This window comes from Hemitrygon akajei, chromosome 28 (assembly GCF_048418815.1).
Source record: "Hemitrygon akajei chromosome 28, sHemAka1.3, whole genome shotgun sequence".
Taxonomy (NCBI): Eukaryota; Metazoa; Chordata; class Chondrichthyes; order Myliobatiformes; family Dasyatidae; genus Hemitrygon; species Hemitrygon akajei.
The window spans coordinates 10,802,100-10,826,283 of record NC_133151.1 but is presented as its reverse complement, the minus strand read 5'-3'; the positions used below and the strand labels follow the sequence as shown (position 1 = coordinate 10,826,283).

The window sequence follows — 24,184 nt, the reverse complement described above, 5'->3', positions numbered from 1 at the left end:
GGCTGGTGTTCGTGTTGGGAAGGGGTGCAGCTTCCAGCCTAGGCAGGAGATCTTTGGGGCAGATTTGTCGGGGAGCTGTGAAGATCTCTGCACAGGGCCACGGAGGGACAGGGTGGGAGGGGAAGGGAATACAGCAGACTCAGGCAGGGACGGGGAGGGCGGGGAAGGTTCTAGGATTAAGACGTTGACAGAAATGGGAGGTGTGGGACAGGAACAACCCTGGGAGATGATCACACTGCAGTCAGAGGTGATTTACAACTCCACCACGGGTACCCGTTTCTATGGTACAGAACAAGCGGTCGCCAGTACCCCCGCCCCTCGTCAGCACCCACTGTCAGTGACACCAACCCCACCTTGCACAGACAAGAGAGTCCTCCACCGTCCCCGGGAGTGTGTGATGGGACGGTGCGGAGGGAGCTTCGCTCTGTATCTGACCCCGGGAGTGTGTGATGGGACGGTGTTGAGGGAGCTTCACTCTGTGTCTGACCCCGGGAGTGTGTGATGGGACGGTGCAGAGGGAGCTTCGCTCTGTGTCTGACCCTGGGAGTGTGTGATGGGACGGTGTGGAGGGTGTCTGACCCCGGGAGTGTGTGATGGGACGGTGTGGAGGGAGCTTCTCCCTGTGTCTGACCCCGGGAGTGTGTGATGGGACGGTGTGGAGGGAGCTTCACCCTGTGTCTGACCCCAGGAGTGTGTGATGGGACGGTGTGGAGGGAGCTTCACTCTGTGTCTGACCCCAGGAGTGTGTGATGGGATGGTGTGGAGTGAGTTTCGCTCTGTGTCTGACCCCGGGAGTGTGTGATGGGACGGTATGGAGGCAGCTTCACTCTGTGTCTGACCCCGGGTGTGTGTGATGGGACGGTGTGGAGGGAGCTTCACTCTGTGTCTGACCCCGGGTGTGTGTGATGGGACGGTGTGGAGGGAGCTTCACTCTGTGTCTGACCCCGGGGGTGTGTGATGGGACGGTGTGGAGGGAGCTTCACTCTGTGTCTGAACCAGGGAGTGTGTGATGGGACGGTGTGGAGGGAGCTTCGCTCTGTGTCTGACCCCGGGAGTGTGTGATGGGACGGTGTGGAGGGAGCTTCGCTCTGTGTCTGACCCCGGGAGTGTGTGATGGGACGGTGTGGAGGGAGCTTCGCTCTGTGTCTGACCCCGGGAGTGTGTGATGGGACGGTGTGGAGGGAGCTTCGCTCTGTGTCTGACCCCGGGAGTGTGTGATGGGACGGTGTGGAGGGAGCTTCGCTCTGTGTCTGACCCCGGGAGTGTGTGATGGGACGGTGTGGAGGGAGCTTCGCTCTGTGTCTGACCCCGGGAGTGTGTGATGGGACGGGGCGGAGGGAGTTTCAGTTTCAGTCCGTTTCTTTGGCGACTGGAAGGTTAAGATTAGATTAGATTAGATTATGAGGACACTCAGTCCTCGTTTAATGGATCCTGATGGGGTACATTTGCTGGAACAGAGGGGTGGGGAAGAGAAGGTACCTGGTGGTGGGGGGCCGATTTGACTGTCGTCCCCAAGGGGCAACCTCTATGCAGAGGGAGATGAGTACGAGATTTTCCACAGGAAGAGCTTGTGGCAGGTACAGTAATGACATTTAAAAGGTTATTTGATAAATACCTGATCAATTGATAGCAAAGGTTTGGAGCAGGATAAGGGCCAATTGCTGAGAAACAGGTCTAGCCTGGTTGGGCAGCACGGCCTGCACGGACAAGCCGGGCCGAAGGGCCAGCTAACATACTGAATGAATCTTTGTCCGCGCCTCTGCCAACTCCGACTTGCTCGGGCCTGTGAAGGCAGCTCTCGAGGCTCGGGAAAGACAACACACACGAAACGCTGGAGGGACTCGCTCAGCAGGCCAGGCGACAGAGTAAAGAGTCGATATTTCGGGCCGAGACCCTTCGGCAGGACCGGAGAAAAGTTGTTGAGGAGTCGGAATTGGAAGGTGGGGTTGGGGGGAAACATAGAAAACCTGCAGCACAGTACAGGCCCTTCGGCCCACAAAGCTGTGCTGAACATGTACTTACTTTAGAAATTACCTAGGCTAGCCCATAGCTCTCTATTTTACTAAGATCCATGTACTTATCCAGGATTCTCTTAAAGACCCTATCGTTTCCACCTCCACCACCGCCGGCAGCCCATTCCACACACTCACCACTCTCTGAGTAAAATAATCTTATCCCCAACATCTCCTCTGTACCTACTTCCAAGCACCTTAAACCTGTGCCCTCTCGTGTTAGCCATTTCAACCCTGGGAAAAAGCCTCTGACTATCCACATGATCAATGCCTCTAATTATCTTGTACACCTCTATCAGGTCACCTCTCATCCTCTGTCGCTCCAAGGAGAAAAGGCCAAGTTCACTCAACCTATTCTCATAAGGCATGCTCCCCAATCCAGGCAACATCCTTGTAAATCCCCTCTGCACCCTTTCTATGGTTACCACATCCTTCCTGTAGTGAGGCGACCAGAACTGAGCACAGTACTTCAAGTGGGGTCTGACCAGGGTCCTATATAGCTGCAACATTACCTCCCGGCTCTTAAACTCAATCCCACGGTTGATGAAGGCCAATACACCGTATGGCTTCTTAACCACACTGTCAACCTGCACAGCAGCTTTAAGTGTCCTATGGACTCGGACCCCAAGATCCCTCTGATCCTCCACACTGCCAAGAGTCTTACCATTAATACTATATTCTGCCATCATATTTGACCTACCAAAATGAACCACCTCACAATTACCTGGGTTGAACTCCATCTGCCACTTCTCAGACCAGTTTTGCATCCTATCAATGTCCCGGTGTAACCTCTGACAGCCCTCCACACTATCCACAACACCTCCAACTTTTGCGTCATCAGCAAACTTACTAACCCATCCCTCCACTTCCTCATCCAGGTCATTTATAAAAATCACGAAGAGTAAGGGTCCCAGAACAGATCCCTGAGGACTCCATTGGTTACCGACCTCCATGCAGAATATGACCCGTCTACAACCACTCCTTGCCTTCTGTGGGCAAGCCAGTTCTGGATCCACAAAGTGATGTCCCCTTGGATCCCATGCCTCACTACTTTCTCAATAAGCCTCGCATGGGGTACCTTATCAAATGCCTTGCTGAAATCCATACACACTACATCTACTTACTTCATCAATGTGTTTAGTCACATCCTCCAAAAATTCAATCAGGCTTGTAAGGCACGACCTGCCTTTGACAAAGCCATGCTGACTATTTCTAATCATTTTATGTCTCTCCAAATGTTTTTAAATCCTGCCTCTCAAGATCTTTTCCATCAACTTACCAACAGTGAGACTCACTGGTCTATAATTTCCTGGGCTATCTCTACTCCTTTTCTTGAATAAGGGAACAACATCCACAACCCTCCAAACTTCCGGAACCTCTCCCATCCCCATTGATGATGCAAAGATCATCGTCAGAGGCTCAGCAATCTCTTACGACTCCCACAGTAGCCTGGGGTACATCCCGTCCGGTCTCAGTGACTTATCCAACTTGATGCTTTCCAAAAGCTCCAGCACATCCTCTTTCTTAATATCTACATGCTCAAGCTTTTCAGTCTGCTGCAAGTCATCCCTACAATCGCCAAGATCCTCTGCCATCTCCTCCGGTTCCACTGTCACACTTGATTCATCCTATTCTTTCACGTCTTATCCTCTTGCTCTTCACACACTTGTAGAATGCCTTGGGGTTTTCCTTAATCCTGTTCACCAAGGTCTTCTCAAGGCCCCTTCTGGCTCTCCTTCTTTCATTCTTAAACTCCTTCCTGCTAGCCTTATCACCTTCTAGATCTCTCTCATTATCTAGTTTTTTGAACCTTTCGTAAGCTCTTCTTTTCTTCTTGACTAGATTTACAATAGCCTTTGCACACCACAGTTCCTGTACCCTACCATCCTTTGTGTCTCATTGGAACGTATCTGCGCAGAACCCCACGCAAATATCCCCTGAACACTTGCCACATTTCTTCCGTACCCCTGAGAACATGTTTCCAATTTATGCTTCCAAGTTCCTGCCTGACAGCCTCATATTTCCCCTTACTCTAATTAAACGTTTCCCGAACATGTCTGTTCCTACCCCTCTCCAAAGCTATGGTAAAGGAGATAGAATTGTGATCACCATCTCCAAAATGCTCTCCCACTGAGAGATCTGACACCGGACCAGGTTCATTTCCCAACACCAGATCAAGTACAGCCTCTCCTCCTGTAGGCTTATCTACATATTGTGTCAAGAAACCTTCCTGAACACACCTAACAAACTCCACCCCATCGAAACCACTCACGCCAGGGAGATGCCAATCAACATTTGGGAAACTGAAATCTCCCATCACAACAATCCAGTATTATTACACCTTCCCAGGGGAAGGGGTGACGGGTGAAACTGGGAGGGGGAGGGGGGGGTGAATGAAGGGCTGGGAAGTGAGTTGGTGGAAGAGGTGCAGGGCTGGAGAAGGGGGGCGCCTGGTGGGGAAGGACAGAGGCCATGGAAGGAAAGTGAGGGGGAACACCAGAGGGAGGAGAAGGGCAGGCAGGGAGAAGGGGAGTGGCAAAGGGGGCCATTGCTGAAACTTTGAGACATCTATGTTCATGACATCAGGTTGGAGACTACCCAGATGTTGTTCCTCCAACCTGAGTATGGCCTACAGTAGGAGTGACATGGGAAGTCGGATTAAAATGGGTCTCCACTGGGAGAGCCCGCTTCTCCCGTCAACACCTTGGGGTGGAGGGAGTTCGGCAAGCCGGGAATAAAGAAGAGCCGACCGGGACCCTTCATCAGGACTGGAAAGGAAACGGGATAAAGAAGGTGGGGGCAGGACAATTGACCCATGCTCTGTTTTCGACATGACTGATAACGTGGCCGCAGCGGACGATTCGATGTACCGACTCCACAAGGAAGAGCTCGGCCGAGGAACGGTCCCGATGGTCTGCCCCATCACACACACCAGGAGTCGGCAGGTCGAAGGAGGAAGCTTGCGGAACTAACTCACGGTGATTATCAAAGCGAGAGACAGGAGCAGTGGAGTCGCCGGCTTCTCTGAGATCAGTCAGTGCCGATGCCACACACACAACCAGTACGGCAGCATTCCATCGGCAGAGAGGAGAGACCAGTCCGGGTCACGGTCACAGGCACAGGAACCGACAGAGGCCTCCTTCCCTGAGAGCGTGCATCCCGGTGTCACACGGTGACGGACCCGTCCCCACTGGTACCGTACCCCGGTGTTACACAGTGACGGACCCGTCCCCACTGGTACCGTACCCCGGTGTCACACAGTGACGGACCCGTCCCCACTGGTACTGTACCCCGGTGTTACACAGTGACAGACCCGTCCCCTCCAGTACCGTACCCCGGTGTTACACAGTGACGGACCCGTCCCCACCGGTAACGTACCCCGGTGTCACACAGTGACAGACCCGTCCCCACCGGTACCGTACCCCGGTGTCACACGGTGATGGACCCGTCCCCACCGGTACCGTACCCCGGTGTCACACAGTGACGGACCCGTCCCCACTGGTACTGTACCCCGGTGTTACACAGTGACAGACCCGTCCCCTCCAGTACCGTACCCCGGTGTTACACAGTGACGGACCCGTCCCCACCGGTACCGTACCCCGGTGTCACACAGTGACAGACCCGTCCCCACCGGTACCGTACCCCGGTGTCACACAGCGACAGACCCGTCCCCACCGGTACCGTACCCCGGTGTCACACAGTGACGGACCCGTCCCCACTGGTACTGTACCCCGGTGTTACACAGTGACAGACCCGTCCCCTCCAGTACCGTACCCCGGTGTTACACAGTGACGGACCCGTCCCCACCGGTACCGTACCCCGGTGTCACACAGTGACAGACCCGTCCCCACCGGTACCGAACCCCGGTGTTACACAGTGACGGACCCGTCCCCACTGGTACTGTACCCCGGTGTTACACAGTGACAGACCCGTCCCCTCCAGTACCGTACCCCGGTGTCACACAGTGACGGACCCGTCCCCACCGGTACCGAACCCCGGTGTTACACAGTGACGGACCCGTCCCCACCGGTACTGTACCCCGGTGTCACACAGTGACAGACCCGTCCCCTCCAGTACCGTACCCCGGTGTCACACAGTGATGGACCCGTCCCCTCCAGAACCGTACCCCGGTGTTATATTGTGACGGACCCGTCCCCACCGGTACCGTACCCCGGCGTCACACAGTGACAGACCCATCCCCACCGGTACCGTACCCCGGTGTCACACAGTGACAGACCCGTCCCCACCGGTACCGTACCCCGGTGTTGTACAGTGATGGACCAGTCCCCACCGGTACCGTACCCCGGTGTTATATTGTGACGGACCCGTCCCCACCGGTACCGTACCCCGGTGTTATATTGTGACGGACCCGTCCCCACCGGTACCATACCCCGGTGTCACACAGTGACAGACCCGTCCCCACCGGTACCGTACCCCGGTGTCGCACAGCGACGGACCCGTCCCCTCCAGTATCGTACCCCGGTGTTACACAGTGACAGACCCGTCCCCACCGGTACCGTACCCCGGTGTTATACTGTGACAGACCCGTCCCCCGGTGTTACAAAGTGACGGACCCGTCCCCACCGGTTCCGTACCCCGGTGTCACACAGTGACAGACCCGTCCCCACTGGTACCGTACCCCGGTGTTACACAGAGACGGACCTGTTCCCACCGGTACCACCCCGGTGTCACATTGTGACAGACCCGTCCCCACCGGTACTGTACCCCGGTGTTACACAGAGACGGACCTGTTCCCACCGGTACCCACCCCGGTGTCACATTGTGACAGACCCGTCCCCACCGGTACTGTACCCCGGTGTCACACAGAGACGGACCTGTTCCCACCGGTACCGTACCCCGGTGTCACACAGAGACGGACCTGTTCCCACCGGTACCGTACCCCGGTGTCACACAGAGACGGACCTGTTCCCACCGATACCGTACCCAGGTGTTACACAGTGACGGACCCGTCCCCACCGGTACCAGTACCCCGGTGTCACATTGTGACAGACCCGTCCCCACCGGTACTATACCCCGGTGTTACACAGAGACGGACCTGTTCCCACCGGTACCGTACCCCCGGTGTCACACAGTGACAGACACGTCCCCACCGGTACCGTACCCCGGTGTCACACAGTGACAGACACGTCCCCACCGGTACTGTACCCCGGTGTTATACTGTGACAGACCCGTCCCCCGGTGTTACAAAGTGACGGACCCGTCCCCACCGGTACCCGTACCCCGGTGTTATACAGTGACGGACCCGTCCCCACCGGTACCGTACCCCGGTGTTACACAGTGACAGACCAGTCCCCACCGGTACCGTACCCCGGTGTTATACAGTGACGGACCCGTCCCCACCGGTACCGTACCCCGGTGTTACACAGTGACAGAGCTGTCTCCACTGTTACTGTACCCCAATGTTGCAGTACCTATAAAATTTTCATACTTTATTGTTTTACAACATCGAATCGCATTGGATTTAATCTGGCTTTTTTGACGCCGATCAACAGTAAAAAGACTCCTTTTTTCCCCCCACGTTGAAACCAGACCTCTACAAAGTGATCTAAATTAATCAGAAATAAAAAAAGAAGATATAATTGATTGCAAACAAGTAAAGATCTGCTGATGCTGGAAGTCCGAGCAACACACACAAAATGCTGGAGGAACTCAGCAGGCCAGGCAGCGTCTAGGAAAGAGTACAGTCGACGTCTCGGGACGAAACCTTTCGGCTGGACTGGAGAAAAAAAGCTGAGGAGTAGATTTAAACAGTGAGGGGAGTGGTGGGAGAAACAGCAGGGGATAGGTGAAACCGGGAGTGGGAGGGATGAAGTAAAGAGCTGGGAAGTTGATTGGTGAAAGATTCAGAGGCCAGGGAAGAAAGAAAAGGGGGGAGGAGCACCAGAGGGAGACGATGGGCGGGCAAGGAGATGACCTGAGAGGGGGGAAGGGGGTGGGGAGTGGTGACGATGGTGGTGGGGTTCCTTAGCAGGTCCGAGAAATCGACGTTCGTGCCGTCAGGTTGGAGGCTGCCCAAACGGAATACAAGGTGCTGTTCCTCCAACTTAAGCGTGGCCTCATCACGACAGTGGAGGAGGCCGTGGACGGACAGATCGGAATGGGAACGGGAAGTGGAATTAAGCGGCCACCGGGAGATCCCGCTTGTCCTGGCGGACGGAGAGTAGCTGCCCGGCGAAGCGGTCTCCCAATCTACGTCGGGCCTCACCGATATACGGGAGGCCACACCGGGAGCACCGGACACAGTACGTGGCCCCAACAGACTCACGGGTGAAGTGTCACCTCACCTGGAGGGACTGTTTGGGCCCTGAATGGTGGTGAGGGAGGAGTTGTAGGGGCAGGTTTGGCACTTGTTCCGCTTGCAAGGATATGTGCCAGGAGGGAGATCAGTGGGGAGGGACGAATGGAGAAGGGAGTCGCGTTCCCTGTAAGATGTGCTCGATGGTGGGATCCCGTTGGAGGTGGCGGAAGTTTCGGAGAATCATGTGCTGGACGCGGAGGCTGGTGGGGTGGTAGGTAGGGACAAGAGGAACCCTACCCCTGGTAGGGTGGCAGGAGGATGGGGAGGGAGCAGACGTGTGTGAAATGAAGAGATGGTTGAGGGCAGCGTTGATGGTGGAGGAAGGGAAGCCCCTTTCTGTGAAAAAAAGGAGGACATCTCCTTCGTTCTGGAATGTAAAGCCTCATCCTGGGAGCAGATGCGGCAGAGACGGAGGAATTGAGAGGAGGGGGTGGCGTTTTAACAAGTAACAGGGTGGGACAAGAAGTTGGAGGCAAAATGGATGAAATCAACGAGTTCCACACGGGTGCAGGAAGCAGCACCAATGCAGACGTCAATGTAGCGCAGGAGGACTGAGAGATGGTAGCCAGTGTAGGCTTTGAACATGAGACCATAAGACATAGGAGCAGAATTGGGCCATCTGGTCCATTAGGTCTGCTCTGCCTTTCAATCATGGCTGATCCTTCTTTGTCATCTCTTCTTCAACCCCAGTTCCCGGCCTTCTCCCCGTAACCTTCGATGCCACGTCCAGTCAAGACCCTATCAATCTCTGCCTCAAATACACCCAACGACCTGGCCTCCACAGCTGCACGTGGTAACAAATTCCACAAATTCGCCACCCTCTGGCTAAGGAAATTTCTCCGCATCTCTGTTTTGAAAGGGCACCCCTCTATCCTGAGGCCCTCTTGTCCTAGACTCCCCCACCATGGGAAACATCCTTTCCACATCCACTCTGTCCAGGCCTTTCAACATTCGAAAGGTTTCAATGAGATCCCCCCTCATCCTTCTGAATTCCAGTGAGTACAGACCCAGAGCCATCAAACGTTCCTTGTATGATAACCCTTTCATTCCTGGAATCATCCTTGTGAACCTCCTCTGGATCCTCTCCAATGCCAGCACATTTTTTTTCTAAGATGAGGAGCCCAAAACTGTTCACAGTACTCAAGGTGAGGCCTCACCAGTGCCTTATAAAGCCTCAGCGTCACATCCCTGCTCTTGTATTCTTGAAACGAATGCTAACATGGCATTTGCCTTCCTCCCCACTGATCCACCTGCAATTTAACCTTCAGGGTGTTCTGCACAAGGACTCCCAAGTCCCTCTGCACCTCAGATTCCTGGACTTTCCCCGTTAAGAAAATAGTCCGCACATTTACGAGGGGTGATTGATAAGTTTGTGGCCTAAGGTAGGAGTCAATTTTAGAAAACCTAGCACATTTATTTTTCAACGTAGTCCCTTCCTATCACCCCTGCTGTGGACCACTTCTGGAGGTCCAGGATACCGACTTCTACAAAGAAGGGATCCGTACGCTCCACGACCGCTGGACTAAGTGTGTACACGTAGGAAAAATAAATGTGCTAGGTTTTCTAACATTGACTCCTTCTACACTAGGCCAAACGTATCAATCACCCCTCCATATTTCTACTGCCAAAGTGCATGACCGTGCATTTTCCAACACTGTTTTTCATTTGCCACTTTCTTGCCCATTCTCCTAATCTGTCTGAGTCCTTCTGCATCCTACCTGTTTCCTCAACACTACCTGCCCCTCCATCAATCTTTGTATCATCTGCAAACTTGGCAACAAAGCCACCTATTCCATCATCTAAATCATATATGTCAAACTCAAGGCCCGCGGTGGAATTATCTTTGGCCCGCGAGATAATATCTAATTACTATTAAAGCTGGCCCCAGTAATCGAAGTGCCTATGGCGTATGATATGGCTAATGCTGAGTTTATTCAGGTACCAGGTTTTCAGGGTTTTTAGTGTTTATTCGGCAGTCTTGCTCGGCAGTCTTCTTCATAAGAAACGGAATTTGTAAAGTGAAACACTTTGTAGTTATAGCAGAGACTGAGACACATGAGAGCAGGCTGAAAAAACAGAGGCAACGAAAGCTGCGTTCGCACGCGTCCGACTGATCCGGCCCACATGAAGCTGCATTTTGCTCCATCCGGCCCGTGACCTAAAATGAGTTTGACACCCCTGATCCTAAATCATTTATGTACAGCATATAAAGAAGCGGTCGCGACGCCGACCCCTGCGGAACGTGGAACACAGACCGTTCCGCGTTGCGGACACACAGGCAGGCAGAGCTGGGACCCGTGGCTGCACCCTTACTTTGAAAGAAGCGGGAGGAGCCAAAGGGGAAATTATCTAGAGTGAGGACAAGTCCCGCTCGGGGGAAGAGAGTGGTGGTGGAGGGGAACTGGCCGGGTCTGGTGTCCAGAAAGAAACGGAGAGCTTCGAGGCCTTCCTGGTGGGGGGATGGAGGAGTGTAGGGACTGGACATCCACCGTGAGAGTAAGACGATGGGGGGGCCAGGGAACCTGAAATCCTTGAGAAGATCCAGAGCGCGTAAAGTGTCGCGGGTGTAGGTGGGAAGGGGCTGAACTGGGGCCGACAAAACGGAGTCGAGGTCTGCAGATACAAGCTCAGTGGAGCAGGAACAAGCTGAAACAATGGGTCGACCTGGACAGGCAGGTCTGTGGATCTTGGGTGGGAAGCAGAAAGAGGAGGCGTGGTGCGGAAACTATGAGGCCGGTGGCAGTGGATGGGAGATCCCCAGAGTCAATATGGTGCGGGAGACCATGGCCTGGTGCTCCTTAGTGGGGTCCTGTTCGAGGGGTAAGTAAGAGGAGGTGTCTGAGAGATGGCGCTGGGCCTCAGAGGTTGAGGTCAGTCCGCCAGACTACTACAGCACCTCCCTTATCGAAAGGGTTATATTGAATAATTGACGGCCTTAATATTCACCCCCTTCAATATGACACACCAAATCATCACTGGTGCAGCCAACTGGTTTTCAAAGTCACATAATTAGTTACACGGAGATCCGATTTTGGAGACCTGTGTGCAGTCGAGGTGTTTTCATCGATTGTAGTAAAAATACGCCTGTATCTGGAAGTTCCAACTGCTGGCGAGTCAGTACCCTGGCAAAAACTACACCACGAAGACAAACGAACACTCCAAGCAACTCTGCTTGGAAAGCACAAGTCAGGAGATGGATACAAGAACATTTCCAAGTCACTGAATATCCGTTGGAGGACAGTTAAGCCAGTCATCAAGAACTGGAAAGAATATGGCACAGCTGTAAATCGGCCTAGAGCAGGCTGTCCTCAAAAAACTGAGTGACCGTGCAAGGAGGGGACTAGTGAGAGAGGCCACCGAGAGACCTATGACAACGCTGGAGGAGTTACAAGCTTCAGTGGCTGAGATGGGAGAGACTGTGCAGACAACAACTGTTGCCTGGGTGATTCACTGGTCACAGCTTTATGGGAGAGTGGCAAAGAGAAAGCCACTGTTGAAAAAATCTCACATGAAATCTCGGCCAGAGTTTGGCAGAAGGCATGTGGGAGACTCTGGAGTCAGCTGGACGAAGGTTCTATGGTCTATTGAAACCAAAACTGAGCTTTTTGGCCATCAGACAAAGCACTGTGTTTGGTGTAAGCTAAACACTGAACATCATCGAAAGCACACCATCCCTACTGTGAAGCATGGTGGTGACTGCATCATGCTGTGGGGATGCTTCACTGTAGCAGGCCCTGGAAGGCTTGTGAAGGTAGAGGGTAAAATGAATGCAGAGGGAAATCCTGGAGAAAACCTGATGCAGTCTAATAGAGGACTGCGACTTGGGAGAAAGTTTGTTTTCCAGCAAGACAATGACCCCAAGCATAAAGCCAAATCTACACAGGAATGGCTTAAAAACAACAAAGTTAATGTCCTGCAGTGGCCAAGTCGGAGTCTAGACCTCAATCCAATAGAGACTTTGTGGCTGGACTTGGAAAGGGCTGTACTCACGATCCCCATGCATTCCTAAGCCCAAGGCCGTGGATGAACCGGGACGTACTCTGTCTGCCGAAGGCTGGATCTGTGGCATTCGAGGCTGGAGACCCAGGTCTGTACCAGAAAACCAGGTATGATTTGCGGAGGGCTATTTCAAGGGTAAAGAGACAATTTCGAGCAAGGTTGGAGGCGACATCTGATGTACAGCAACTCTGGCAGGGTCTGCAAGACATTGCTTCCTAGAAAGCGAAACCCAATAGCATGAATGGCAGCGATGCTTCACTACCAGATGAACTCAACGCCTTCTATGCCCACTTTGAAAGGAAGAACACAATTACAGCTGTGAAGATCCCTGCTGCACCAGGTGACCCTGTGATCTCTGTCTCGGAGGTCGATGTTAGGCTGTCTTTAAAGAGGGTGAACCCTCGCAAGGCGGAAGGCCCTGACGGAGTACCTGGTAAGACTCTGAAAACTTGTGCCAAACAGTTGGCGGGAGTATTCAAGGACATTTTCAACCTCTCACTGCTACAGGCAGAAGTTCTCACTTGCTTCAAAAAGGCAACAATTATACCAGTGCCTAAGAAGAATAATGTGAGCTGCCTTAATGACTATCACCCAGTAGCACTGACATCTACAGTGATGAAATGATTTGAGAGGTTGGTCATGACTAGAATGAACTCCTGCCTCAGCAAGGACCTGGACCCATTGCAATTAGCCTATCGCCACGATAGGTCAACAGCAGATGCAGGCTCAATGGCTCTTCACACGGCTTTAGACCACCTGGACAACACAAACACCCACGTCAGGATGCTGTTCATCGACTATAGCTCAGCATTTAATGCCAGCATTCACACAATCCTGATTGAGAAGTTGCAGAACCTGGGCCTCTGTACCTCCCTCTGCAATTGGATCCTCAGCTTCCTAACCAGAAGACCACAATCTGTGTGGATTGGTGATAACATCTCCTCCTCGCTGACGATCAACACTGGTGCACCTCTCTCTATACCCATGGCTGTGCATAGCTCAAATACCATTTATAAATTTGCTGACGATACAACCATTGTTGGTAGAATCTCAGGTGGTGATGAGAGGGCGTACAGGAGTGAGATATACCAACTAGTGGAGTGGTGTCGCAGCAACAACCTGGCACTCAACGTCAGTAAGGCGAAAGAGCTGATTGTGGACTTCGGGAAGGGCAAGATGAAGGAACACATACCAATCCTCATGGAGGGATCAGAAGTGGAGAGAGTGAGCAGTTTCAAGTTCCTGTGTGTCAAGATCTCTGAGGATCTAACCTGGTCCCAACATATCGATGCAGTTATGAAGAAGGCAAGACAGTGACTACTTCAATAAGAGTCTGAAGAGATTTGGTACGTCAACAAATACACTCAAAAACTTCTATAGATGTACCGTGGAGAGCATTCTGACAGGCTGCACCACTGTCTGGCATGGGGGGGCTACTGCGCAGGACCGAAAGAAGCTGCAGAGGGTTGTAAATCTAGTCGGCTTCACCTTGGGTACTAGCCTACAAGATTAGATTAGATTCAACTTTATTGTCGTCGTGCCGAGTACGGATACGAAACCAATGAAACGCAGTTAGCATCGAACCAGAAATGCAAAGAATAGTGTTATTTATAAAATAACTGCGAATAAGAAGCAAGAGCTGCAGCATACAAATATAAAAGTACTGAGACAGTCCAATATGGGTGCAATACTGCTTAGCGCTGTGATGGGAGGTTCAGCAGGGTCACAGCCTCAGGGAAGAAGCTCTTCCTGAGCCTGCTGGTGTGGGAGCAGAGGCTCCTGTAGTGCCTACCGGAGGGGAGGAGAGTGAAAAGTCCATGGTTAGGGTGAGATGCATCCTTGATTATGCTCTTCGCCCGGCCCGGGCAGCGTTTATGATTAATGTTCTCAATGGTGGGCGACTGGGTGCCGATAATCCGCTGGGCAGTTTTCACCACCCGCTGGAGTGCTTTGCAGTCCGATACGGGACAATTGCCATCCCACACTGAGATGCAGCTGGTGAGTTTGCTCTCGATGGTACAGCGGTGAAAGTCCGTCAGTATCCTGGGACAGAGGTGAGCTTTCTTGATGCTCCGCAGGAAACAAAGGCGCTGTTGCACCTTTTTGATCAGGATGGAGGAGTTCAGCGACCAGGTGAGATCCTCAGCAATGTGGACACCAAGGAATTTGAAGCTTGATACACGCTCCACTACAGCTCCATTGATGTAGATGGGGACGTGAGTGTGGCTCCTAGCCTGCCTGAAGTCCACAATGACCTCCCTGGTCTTCTGGGTGTTAAGGGCCAGGTTGTTGTCGGCACACCACGCGGCCAGGAGCTGGACCTCGTCCCTGTAGGCCATCTCGTCATCCCCTCTGATCAGGCCAATTACTGTGGTGATTGTGCTCAGGGTGAAGACCCCGGCCAACTGCCCTTCACCGACTCTGAGCACACGGCCAGGTATCCCATCTGGACCAGCTGCCTTTCGTACACTCACCCTGCTCAGGGTGAAGACCCCGGCCAACTGCCCTTCACCGACTCTGAGCACACGGCCAGGTATCCCATCTGGACCAGCTGCCTTTCATACACTCACCCTGCTCAGGGTGAAGACCCCGGCCAACTGTCCTGTACAGACTCTGAGCACACGGTCAGGTATCCCATCTGGACCAGCTGCCTTCCGTACATTCACCCTGCTCAGGGTGAAAACCCCGGCCAACTGCCCTGCACCGACTCTGAGCACACGGTCAGGTATCCCATCTGGACCAGCTGCCTTCCGTACATTCACCCTGCTCAGGGTGAAAACCCCGGCCAACTGCCCTGCACCGACTCTGAGCACACGGCCAGGTATCCCATCCAGACCAGCTGCCTTCCGTACACTCACCCTGCTCAGGGTGAAAACCCCGGCCAACTGCCCTGCACCGACTCTGAGCACACGGCCAGGTATCCCATCCGGACCAGCTGCCTTCTGTACGTTCACCCTGCTCAGGGTGGCGCAAACATCGGACAATACCAGGGCATCTTCAGGGAGCGGTGTCTCAGAAAGGCAGTGTTCATTATTAAGGGACCCCCAGCACCCAGGACATGCCCTTTTCTCACTGTTACCATCGGGTAGGAGGTACAGGAGCCTGAAGACACACACTCAACGATTCAGGAACAGCTTCTTCCCCTCTGCCATCAGGGAGGAGGTACAGGAGCCTGAAGACACACACTCAGCGATTCAGGAACAGCTTCTTCCCCTCTGCCGTCCGATTCCTCAATGGACATTGAACCCTTGAACACTTTTTAAAATATGTATTATTTCTGCTTTTGCACGATTTTTAATCTATTTAATATACATATACTGTAAGTGATTTACTTATTTTTTATATTATGTATTGCATTGAACTGCTGTGGCTAAATAAACAAATTTCAGGACACATGCCTGTGATAATAAACCTGATTCTGATCTGACAGAGCTGGAGCAGTTTTGTAAAGAAGAATGGGGAAAGATTGCAGTGTCCAGATGTGCAAAGCTGATAGAGACCTATCCACACAGACTCCGGGCTGTAATTGCTGCCAAAGGTGCATCTACTAAATACTGACTTGAAAGGGGGTGAATACTTACGCAATTATTTTGTGTTTTAACAATTGTAATAAATTTCAAGCAATTTGTAGAGTCATTTCTGTTGATCAGTGTCAAAAAAGCCAAGTTAAATCCACAGTGATTCCATATTTTAAAACAATAAAACATGAAAACTGCCAAGGGGGGGGGGGGTGAATACTTGTTAGAGGCACTGGAAGGGTCTGTCACTGTGTGACACCGGGGTACGGTACCGGTGGGGACGGGTCCGTCACTGTGTGACACCGGGGTACGGTACCGATGGGGACGGGTCCGTCACTGTGTGACACCGGGGTACGGTACCGGTGGGGACGGGTCCGTCACTGTGTGACACCGGGGTACGGTACCGGTGGGGACGGGTCCGTCACTGTGTGACACCGGGGTACGGTACCGGTGGGGACGGGTCCGTCACTGTGTGACACCGGGGTACGGTACCGGTGGGGACGGGTCCGTCACTGTGTGACACCGGGGTACGGTACCGGTGGGGACGGGTCCGTCACTGTGTGACACCGGGGTACGGTACCGGTGGGGACGGGTCCGTCACTGTGTGACACCGGGGTACGGTACCGGTGGGGACGGGTCCGTCACTGTGTGACACCGGGGTACGGTACCGGTGGGGACGGGTCCGTCACTGTGTGACACCGGGGTACGGTACCGGTGGGGACGGGTCCGTCACTGTGTGACACCGGGGTACGGTACCGGTGGGGACGGGTCCGTCACTGTGTGACACCGGGGTACGGTACCGGTGGGGACGGGTCCGTCACTGTGTGACACCGGGGTACGGTACCGGTGGGGACGGGTCTGTCACTGTGTGACACCGGGGTACGGTACCGCAGGGGACGGGTCCGTCGCTGTGTGACACCGGGGTACGGTACCGGTGGGGACGGGTCTGTCACTGTGTGACACCGGGGTACGGTACCGCAGGGGACGGGTCTGTCACTGTGTGACACCGGGGTACGGTACCGGTGGGGACGGATCTGTCACTGTGTGACACCGGGGTACGGTACCGCAGGGGACGGGTCTGTCACTGTACAACACCGGGGTACGGTACCGGTGGGGACGGATCTGTCACTGTGTGACACCGGGGTACGGTACCGGTGGGGACGGATCTGTCACTGTGTGACACAGGGGTACGGTACCGCAGGGGACGGGTCTGTCACTGTGTGACACCAGGGTACAGTACCGGCGGGGACGGGTCATTCACTGTACAACACCGGGGTACGGTATCGGTGGGGACGGGTCTGTCACTGTGTGACACTGGGGTACGGTACCGGTGGGGACGGGTCTGTCACTGTACAACACCGGGGTACGGTATCGGTGGGGACGGGTCTGTCACTGTGTGACACCGGGGTATGGTACCGCAGGGGACGGGTCCGTCACTGTACAACACCGGGGTACGGTATCGGTGGGGACGGGTCCGTCACTGTGTGACACCGGGGTACGGTACCGGTGGGGACGGGTCTGTCTCTGTGTAACACCGGGGTACGGTATCAGTGGGGACGGGTCCGTCACTGTGTGACACTGGGATACGGGTCTGTCACTGTTTAACACCGGGGTAGGGTACCGGTGGGGACGGGTCTGTCACTGTGTGACACCGGGGTACGGTACCGGTGGGGAGGGGTCTGTCACTGTGTGACACCGGGGTACGGTACCGGTGGGGACTGGTCCGTCACTGTACAACACCGGGGTACGGTATCGATGGGGACGGGTCTGTCACTGTGTGACACCGGGGTACGGTACCGGTGGGGACGGGTCTGTCACTGTGTGACACCGGGGTACGGTACCGGTGGGGATGGGTCTGTCACTGTGTAACACCGGGGTACGTTACCGGTGGGGACGGGTCTGTCACTGTGTGACACCGGGGTACGGTACCGGTGGGGATGGGTCCGTCACTGTGTAACACCGGGGTACGGTATCGGTGGGGACGGGTCCATCACTGTACAACACCGGGGTACGGTATCGGTGGGGACGGGTCTGTCACTGTGTAACACCGGGGTACGTTACCGGTGGGGACGGGTCTGTCACTGTGTGACACCGGGGTACGGTATCGATGGGGACGGGTCCATCACTGTACAACACCGGGGTACGGTATCGGTGGGGACGGGTCTGTCACTGTGTGACACCGGGGTACGGTACCGATGGGGACGGGTCTGTCACTGTGTAACACCGGGGTACGGTACCGGTGGGGACGGATCCATCCCTTATACCTGTTCTGATTGATATCTTTCTCACGGTTTAGAATGGATCTGTGCCCCTGAGCATCGTTCCCAGGCCACGTTGCGGGGGCTCTCGGGCAGGAGAAGGTCGGAATTGGACCAGGCGCCAGGGAGGCTGGGCAAGGTCGAGGGGCGGACTTACCCCGCTGTAGGAAGTTGCTGATGGGCTGGTCTCTGCAGAGCCGGGCGCTGCTGAACTCGTAGAACAGGCAAAGGAGGAGGTCGAGCAGCGTCTCCTGGCTTATCCTCGGATCGGCCTGGGCATCCGCGGCCGCGCCCCGAGCCATCAGCCGCTCCAGTTCCCTCAGCCTCCACTCCGGAGACACCGTCCCGACGCTGGGCGCGCCGCTCTCGTCACCTCTCCCCGACCCCCCGTCCATCGGGTCGTCCCTTTCCCTCAACTCTCTCACTGCGCCTCGAATCCGTGATTCCCGCCCTTTCCCTTCTCTATCCACTTTAGTTTTGTTTCTTTCGTTGTCTGGTTCCTCCTTCTAGTCGATTTTTGCCTTCCGTCTCCTCTCTCCTCCCTACCCCCTACCTGTTTCACCACCTCCTTCTGCCTTCTTCCTACTCCCTCTTCTCTCCTCTCTTCTTGTTCCTCTCCCCCCTCCCCTCCCTCTTCTCTCTGGCCCCCGTCCCTATTCCTCCCTCCCCTCTCTAACCTCTTCCTTCTCCCCTCCCGTCTGTATCTGTTCTCCCTCCTCACTCCTACCTGTTCCTGTTTTCCTTTCCAACCTCCCTCCAATGTCTTTTTTACCTCCCTCTCTCCCCGTCCCTCCCCTTTCTCTTCCCGTGTTTCCTTCACCCACTCACCTGTCAGACACCGCGACCAATCCCTGCCCCGGTTCAGGCGCCTGTGAATGCTCCTCCCATTTCTAAGTCAAGCTGTTTCTTCGCTCTCAGGTACCGAGCTGTGAACTCAGTCCCTTCCCGCAGGGGGGTGGGGGGTCACTGCGCTTGGACACGGCGGGAACGAGACGCTTCCACTTGGCCTTGGAGGTCACTGTGGGTCCCTGGGCACAGTGTCCTCCGGGATCCGGGGGTACATTTTCCAGTGGCACCGGGTCAGGGGCCACAGGTCAAGGTTGTAGATTCCTTTATAGTGTGGTGTACTTTGGTACCGGGTCAGAGGATATCGGTCAAGGTTACGGATCCCTCGACAGGCGGGTTCACTCGGGCACTGGATCAGAATACTCACAGTGGGTATAGGGTACGAATGAACTGGTGCAATGGGGTCAAAGGGCATGACCCAGGGAGCAAGGTCGTGGTGCAATTTCTCTGGAAACTGGATCTGGGTCAGAGGTCAGTCGGTAAAGACGTCTTGGGAATCAGGACAGTGGGGTCAGGTCTGTGCCCCGACACTATTTTTGACACCCCCCACTGCCCGAGAGCTCGTTATCCTTTCCTTGACCTCCTTCGCCCTAATTCCAACTGCACTCTCCGTATAAGAGATTCCGCAGACGCTGGAAATCTTGAGCAAAATACATACACACTAAGTGTAGGAGGGACTCAGAAAGTCAAGCAGCTCGTCTGGAGAGAAGTGAAGCGTTGACGTTTCGGGCCGAGACCCTTCATCAGGACTTGCTGAGATCCTCCAACATACGCATGTTTGTGGAACTAGTTATTTCTTGCTCCCGCGTTTCTAATTTCCCGTCCCGCTCACTCCTCATCTTTCTCTCGCTCTTCCCCTCTCGGCCCAGCAAGCGACTTGTAGTTTCTGTGCACGTACCACCTGCTTCCACACGCTCGCTATTGCCGACCAGGCGATGGCGGATGAAACATCCCAGAATTCCCCGCGCTCCTGAAAGCCCTCTATTTAAATGCATGAGTGAGGTCGACAGTCTCTCACTATGCAGTGGCGCGGGAGGGGTGTGGGGGTAGGGGTGCAGTTTACAGACAACCCCCTCTTCCACGACATGACGACCCAAAGCTATTTCCGAACGTCTGAAACGCAGTCCCCCTTGTAATTTCAGGAAATAATCTGCCAAACTGCATACAGCATGTTCGTCCTGGGACGCATTTCTTACGTCGACCACCTCTCCCACCCACACCAGGCGGAGGGGTGATGATGGGGCTGGGGAGAGGATGGGGTGGGGGAAAAGATGATGGGAGAGGATAGGAAACGGATGGGAGAGGGGTTGCGGATAGGAAGGGGAGAGAAGACGGGATGGGGAGAGTTGGGAGAAGGTTTGGGGGTGGAAGGGAGAGAGAAGACGGGATGGGGAGAGGTGGAAGAGGGTTTGGAGGTAGAAGGGAGAGAGAATGCGGTATGGGAAGAGGGTTTGGGGGTAAAATGGAGAGAGAAGAAGGGATGGGGAGAGGTGGGAGAAGGTTTGGAGGTAGAAGGGAGAGAGAAGAAGGAATGGGGAGAGGTGGGAGAAGGTTTGGAGGTAGAAGGGAGAGAGAAGACGGGATGGGAAGAGGGTTTGAGGGTAAAATGGAGAGAGAAGGGATGGGGAGAGGTGGGAGTAGAAGGGAGAGAGAATGCGGGATAGGGAGAGGTGGGAGAGTGTTTGTGCTGCTCTGTCACGACTCTCTAGCGCCACCTGGTGAAATGCCCAGGTGTGGCAATGTTCCTGCGGACTGGGTCACCCCTCTGGACTCCTTGTAGTCAGTGGTCACTGGGGGAGAATGAACCCCAGACTCCGTGTCCCTGGGCATCACTGATTCCTCCGTCGTTCCAGAAATATCACTCGTGTACGTCTCGGCCATCCTACCTCGGAGTCAGAACATTTTAATTCAAATGCAAACTCACACACTCAATTTCTTAGGGATAGGATGTATGAGCATTTGAAAATTATGAGCTAATTGGGGAGAGGCAGCGTGGCTTTGTGCGGGGCAGGTCGTGACTTAGCAAGGCGACGAGAGAGATTGGTGAGGGTAGTGCAGGGGATGTTGTCTACAAGGATTTTAGGAAGGCACTTGACGAAGTCCCTCATGGGAGGCTAATCCGAAAGACTGGGATTCATGGGATCCACGGCAAATTGGCTGTTTGGGGTCAGAACCTGCTTGCACATAGCGACAGAGGGTAGTGGTTGGAGGGACTTACTCGAGCTGGAAGTCTGTAATTTGTGGTGTTCCTCAGGGATCTGTTCTGGGACCTGTACTATTTGTGATGTGCTATCACGTTTGCTGTTGTGTGCTGGGGCAGCAGGCTGAGGGTAGCAGACACCAACAGAATCAACAAACTCATTCGTAAGGCCAGTGATGTTGTGGGGGTGGAACTGGACTCTCTGACGGTGGTGTCTGAAAAGAGGATGCTGTCCAAGTTGCATGCCATCCTGAACAATGACTCCCATCCACTCCATAATGTACTGGTTAGGCACAGGAGTACATTCAGCCAGAGACTCATTCCACTGAGATGCAACACTGAGCGTCATAGGAAGTCATTCCTACCTGTGGCCATCAAACTTTACAACTCCTCCCTCGGAGTGTCAGACACCCTGAGCCAATAGGCTGGTCCTGGACTAATTTCCACTTGGCATTATTTACTTAACATTATTTAATTATTTATGGTTTTATATTGCTATTTCTCTACACTATTCTTGGTTGGTGCGACTGTAACGAAACCCAATTTCCCTCGGGATCGATAAAGTATGTCTGTCTGTCTAAATGACCTGGAAGACAATGTAGATGGGTGGGTTAGCAAGTCTGTGGATGATTCCAAGATTGGAGGAGTTGTGGACAGATAGAAGACTGGCAAAGAATACAGCACGATATAGATCAGCTGTGGATATGGCAGATGGAGTTCAACCCACATAAATGTGAGATGTTGCACCCTGGCAGGGCAAGCCCCTTAACAATGTTACTGAGGGAAGATCTTGGGGTCCAGTTTCATAGCTCCTTAAAAGTGGCTACGAAGATCGATAAGATGGTTAAGAAGACTTGTGGAACACTTGCTTTTATCAGTCGAGGCACTGAGTTCAAAAATCAAGAGGTTATGTTGCAACTTTATAAAACTCTAGATTCATAGGAAGGCTGCCGAGGCTTTGCGAGGGTGCAGAAGAGGTTAAACTTGGGTTGTTTTCTCTGGAGCGCCAGTGGCTGCCGGGAGATCTGATAGAGGTTCATAAGATTATGAGAAGCATCAATAGAGTGGACAGGGAGTATCTGTTTCCCAGGGTTGAAATGTCTAATACCAGAGGGTAGCATTGAAGGCGAGGGGGTAGGTTCAAAGGGGGATGTTGGAGGTAGGGTTTTCACTCGGAGAGTGGTGGATGCCTGGTATGGTGGTAGAGGCAAAAACATTAGAGGCTTTTAAGAGATGTTTGGATCAGCACATGGGTGTGACGAAGATGGAGGGATACGGACATGGTGTAGGGAGGGGGGGATGAGTTTTTGGGGGTATTTGATTTGCTTTTTAACTGGTTCAGCACAACATTATGGGCCGAATGGCCTGTTCCTGTACTGTACTCTTTGACATTATGTGTAACAGAGGACAAGCTCCACAGTGGGCGAGGGGCAGCGAGGAGATATGCTGGGGGAAGGAGGGTGGGTGGGCAGGAGAGAGGGTAAGAGGGTTTTGGGGGTAGAAGGGAGAGAAAATGGGATGGGGAGGTGGGAGATCATTTGGGGAGAAGAACAAGAGATACGGGATGGGGAGAGGTGGGCGATGGTTTGGTGGGAGAGGGCTTGGGGGTAGAAGGGAGAGAGAAAACGAGATGGGGAGAGGGGGAAAGGGATTGGGGATAGAAGGGAGAGAGAAGTCGAGATGGGGAGAGGTGGGAGAGGGTTTGGGGCTAGAAGGGAGAGAGGAGATGGGATGGGGAGAGGTGGGAGAGAGTTTGGGCTTTTAGTCAATGGGGAGATGGTGGGAAGGAGAGGGTGAGGGGGAGAGAATTTGACTGAAATGTAAACTACGCTATGAAATCTTGACACAGTGGGTGTGGAGAGGACTTGCCCTTTTGTGGGAGAATTCAGTGTTGGAAGGGTTCACTCGGTAAGTCAGAGAACTGCAAAACAAAACAAGTTTTTGGAACTGTCTTCCTGAAGGAAAGGCTGAAAAAGAATCCCCGAATAACTTTAAAAGGCGGAGGCAGATAGAGTCTTGTTGGGTGAGGGAGGTGAAAGGTCACTGGGGGGTCATCAGGAACAAAGTAAATAATAAACTTTATTAGGGAGAATGCAGAGATTGGAGACCAATTCTTATGAGGATGTGTTGAGCGAAGGAGGATGAGAGGTCACTCAATAGAAGTGCATACTATTATAAGAGGGATGAAACGGACAGCCAGCGCCTTATCCCCAGGGCAGAAATGGCTAATACGAGGGGGCATAATTTTAAGGTGTTTGGAGGAAATTATCTGGTTTGGTCAGGGATAGGTTTTTTTACACAGAGAGTGGGTGTGAGGAACGCCCTGCCAGGGGTGGTGGTAGAGGAGGATACAACAGGGACATTTAAGAGACGTAGATAAGCACGTGGATGACGGAAAAATGGAGGTTTATGGCCTGTTTTTATTATTTTTTAAAATTTATTGAGATACAGTACAGATTAGGCCCTTCCAGCCCTTTGAACCACGCTGCTCGGCCTAGCAACCACCAACTTAGTCCTAGCCTAATAGGGGACAATTTACAATGATCAATTAACCTACCAACTGATAGGTCTTTGGACTGTGGGAGGAAACCGGAGCACCCGGAGGAAACCCAGGCAGTCACGGGGAGAACGTGCAAACTCCTCACAGGCAGCGGTGGGAACGGAGCTCTGATCGGTGATCGTCGGTGCTGAAATGCGATGTGCTAAGCTGCTACAATATCAGAGTAAACTCACCCACTGGGGCTCGAACCCAATGGTCCCCAGATGGACTCTTGACCTCCTAATCTACCTCATTACAGTCTTGCACCTTATCATTTACCTGTCACTGTTACACTTTATTCTGCATTGTTACTGTTTTACCTCATTCTACCTCAATGCACTGATGTGATGCAATGATCTGTACTGAATAGTATGTACATCTTTGGCTCTTTGTCAGTAACACACCTTCATAAATCAATGTATTGAGCACAGAAGATGGGATGTTATGTTGAAGTTGTATAAGACATTGGTGAGGCCTAATTTGGTGTATTGAG

At 53.4% G+C, this 24,184-nt stretch overlaps 1 protein-coding gene across 1 annotated transcript in view; it reads right to left on the bottom strand.

The window, feature by feature from the left end:
• Positions 1 to 18,699, bottom strand: part of LOC140717606 (serine/threonine-protein kinase MRCK alpha-like) — a 96,551-nt gene extending 77,852 nt beyond the window's left edge. Inside the window, exon 1 of the mRNA XM_073031177.1 lies at positions 18,264 to 18,699. Coding sequence (XP_072887278.1) covers positions 18,264 to 18,501 — 238 coding nt within the window. The 5' untranslated portion in view covers positions 18,502 to 18,699. The remainder of the gene's footprint in view (positions 1 to 18,263) is intronic.
• Positions 18,700 to 24,184: the final 5,485 nt, after the last annotated feature.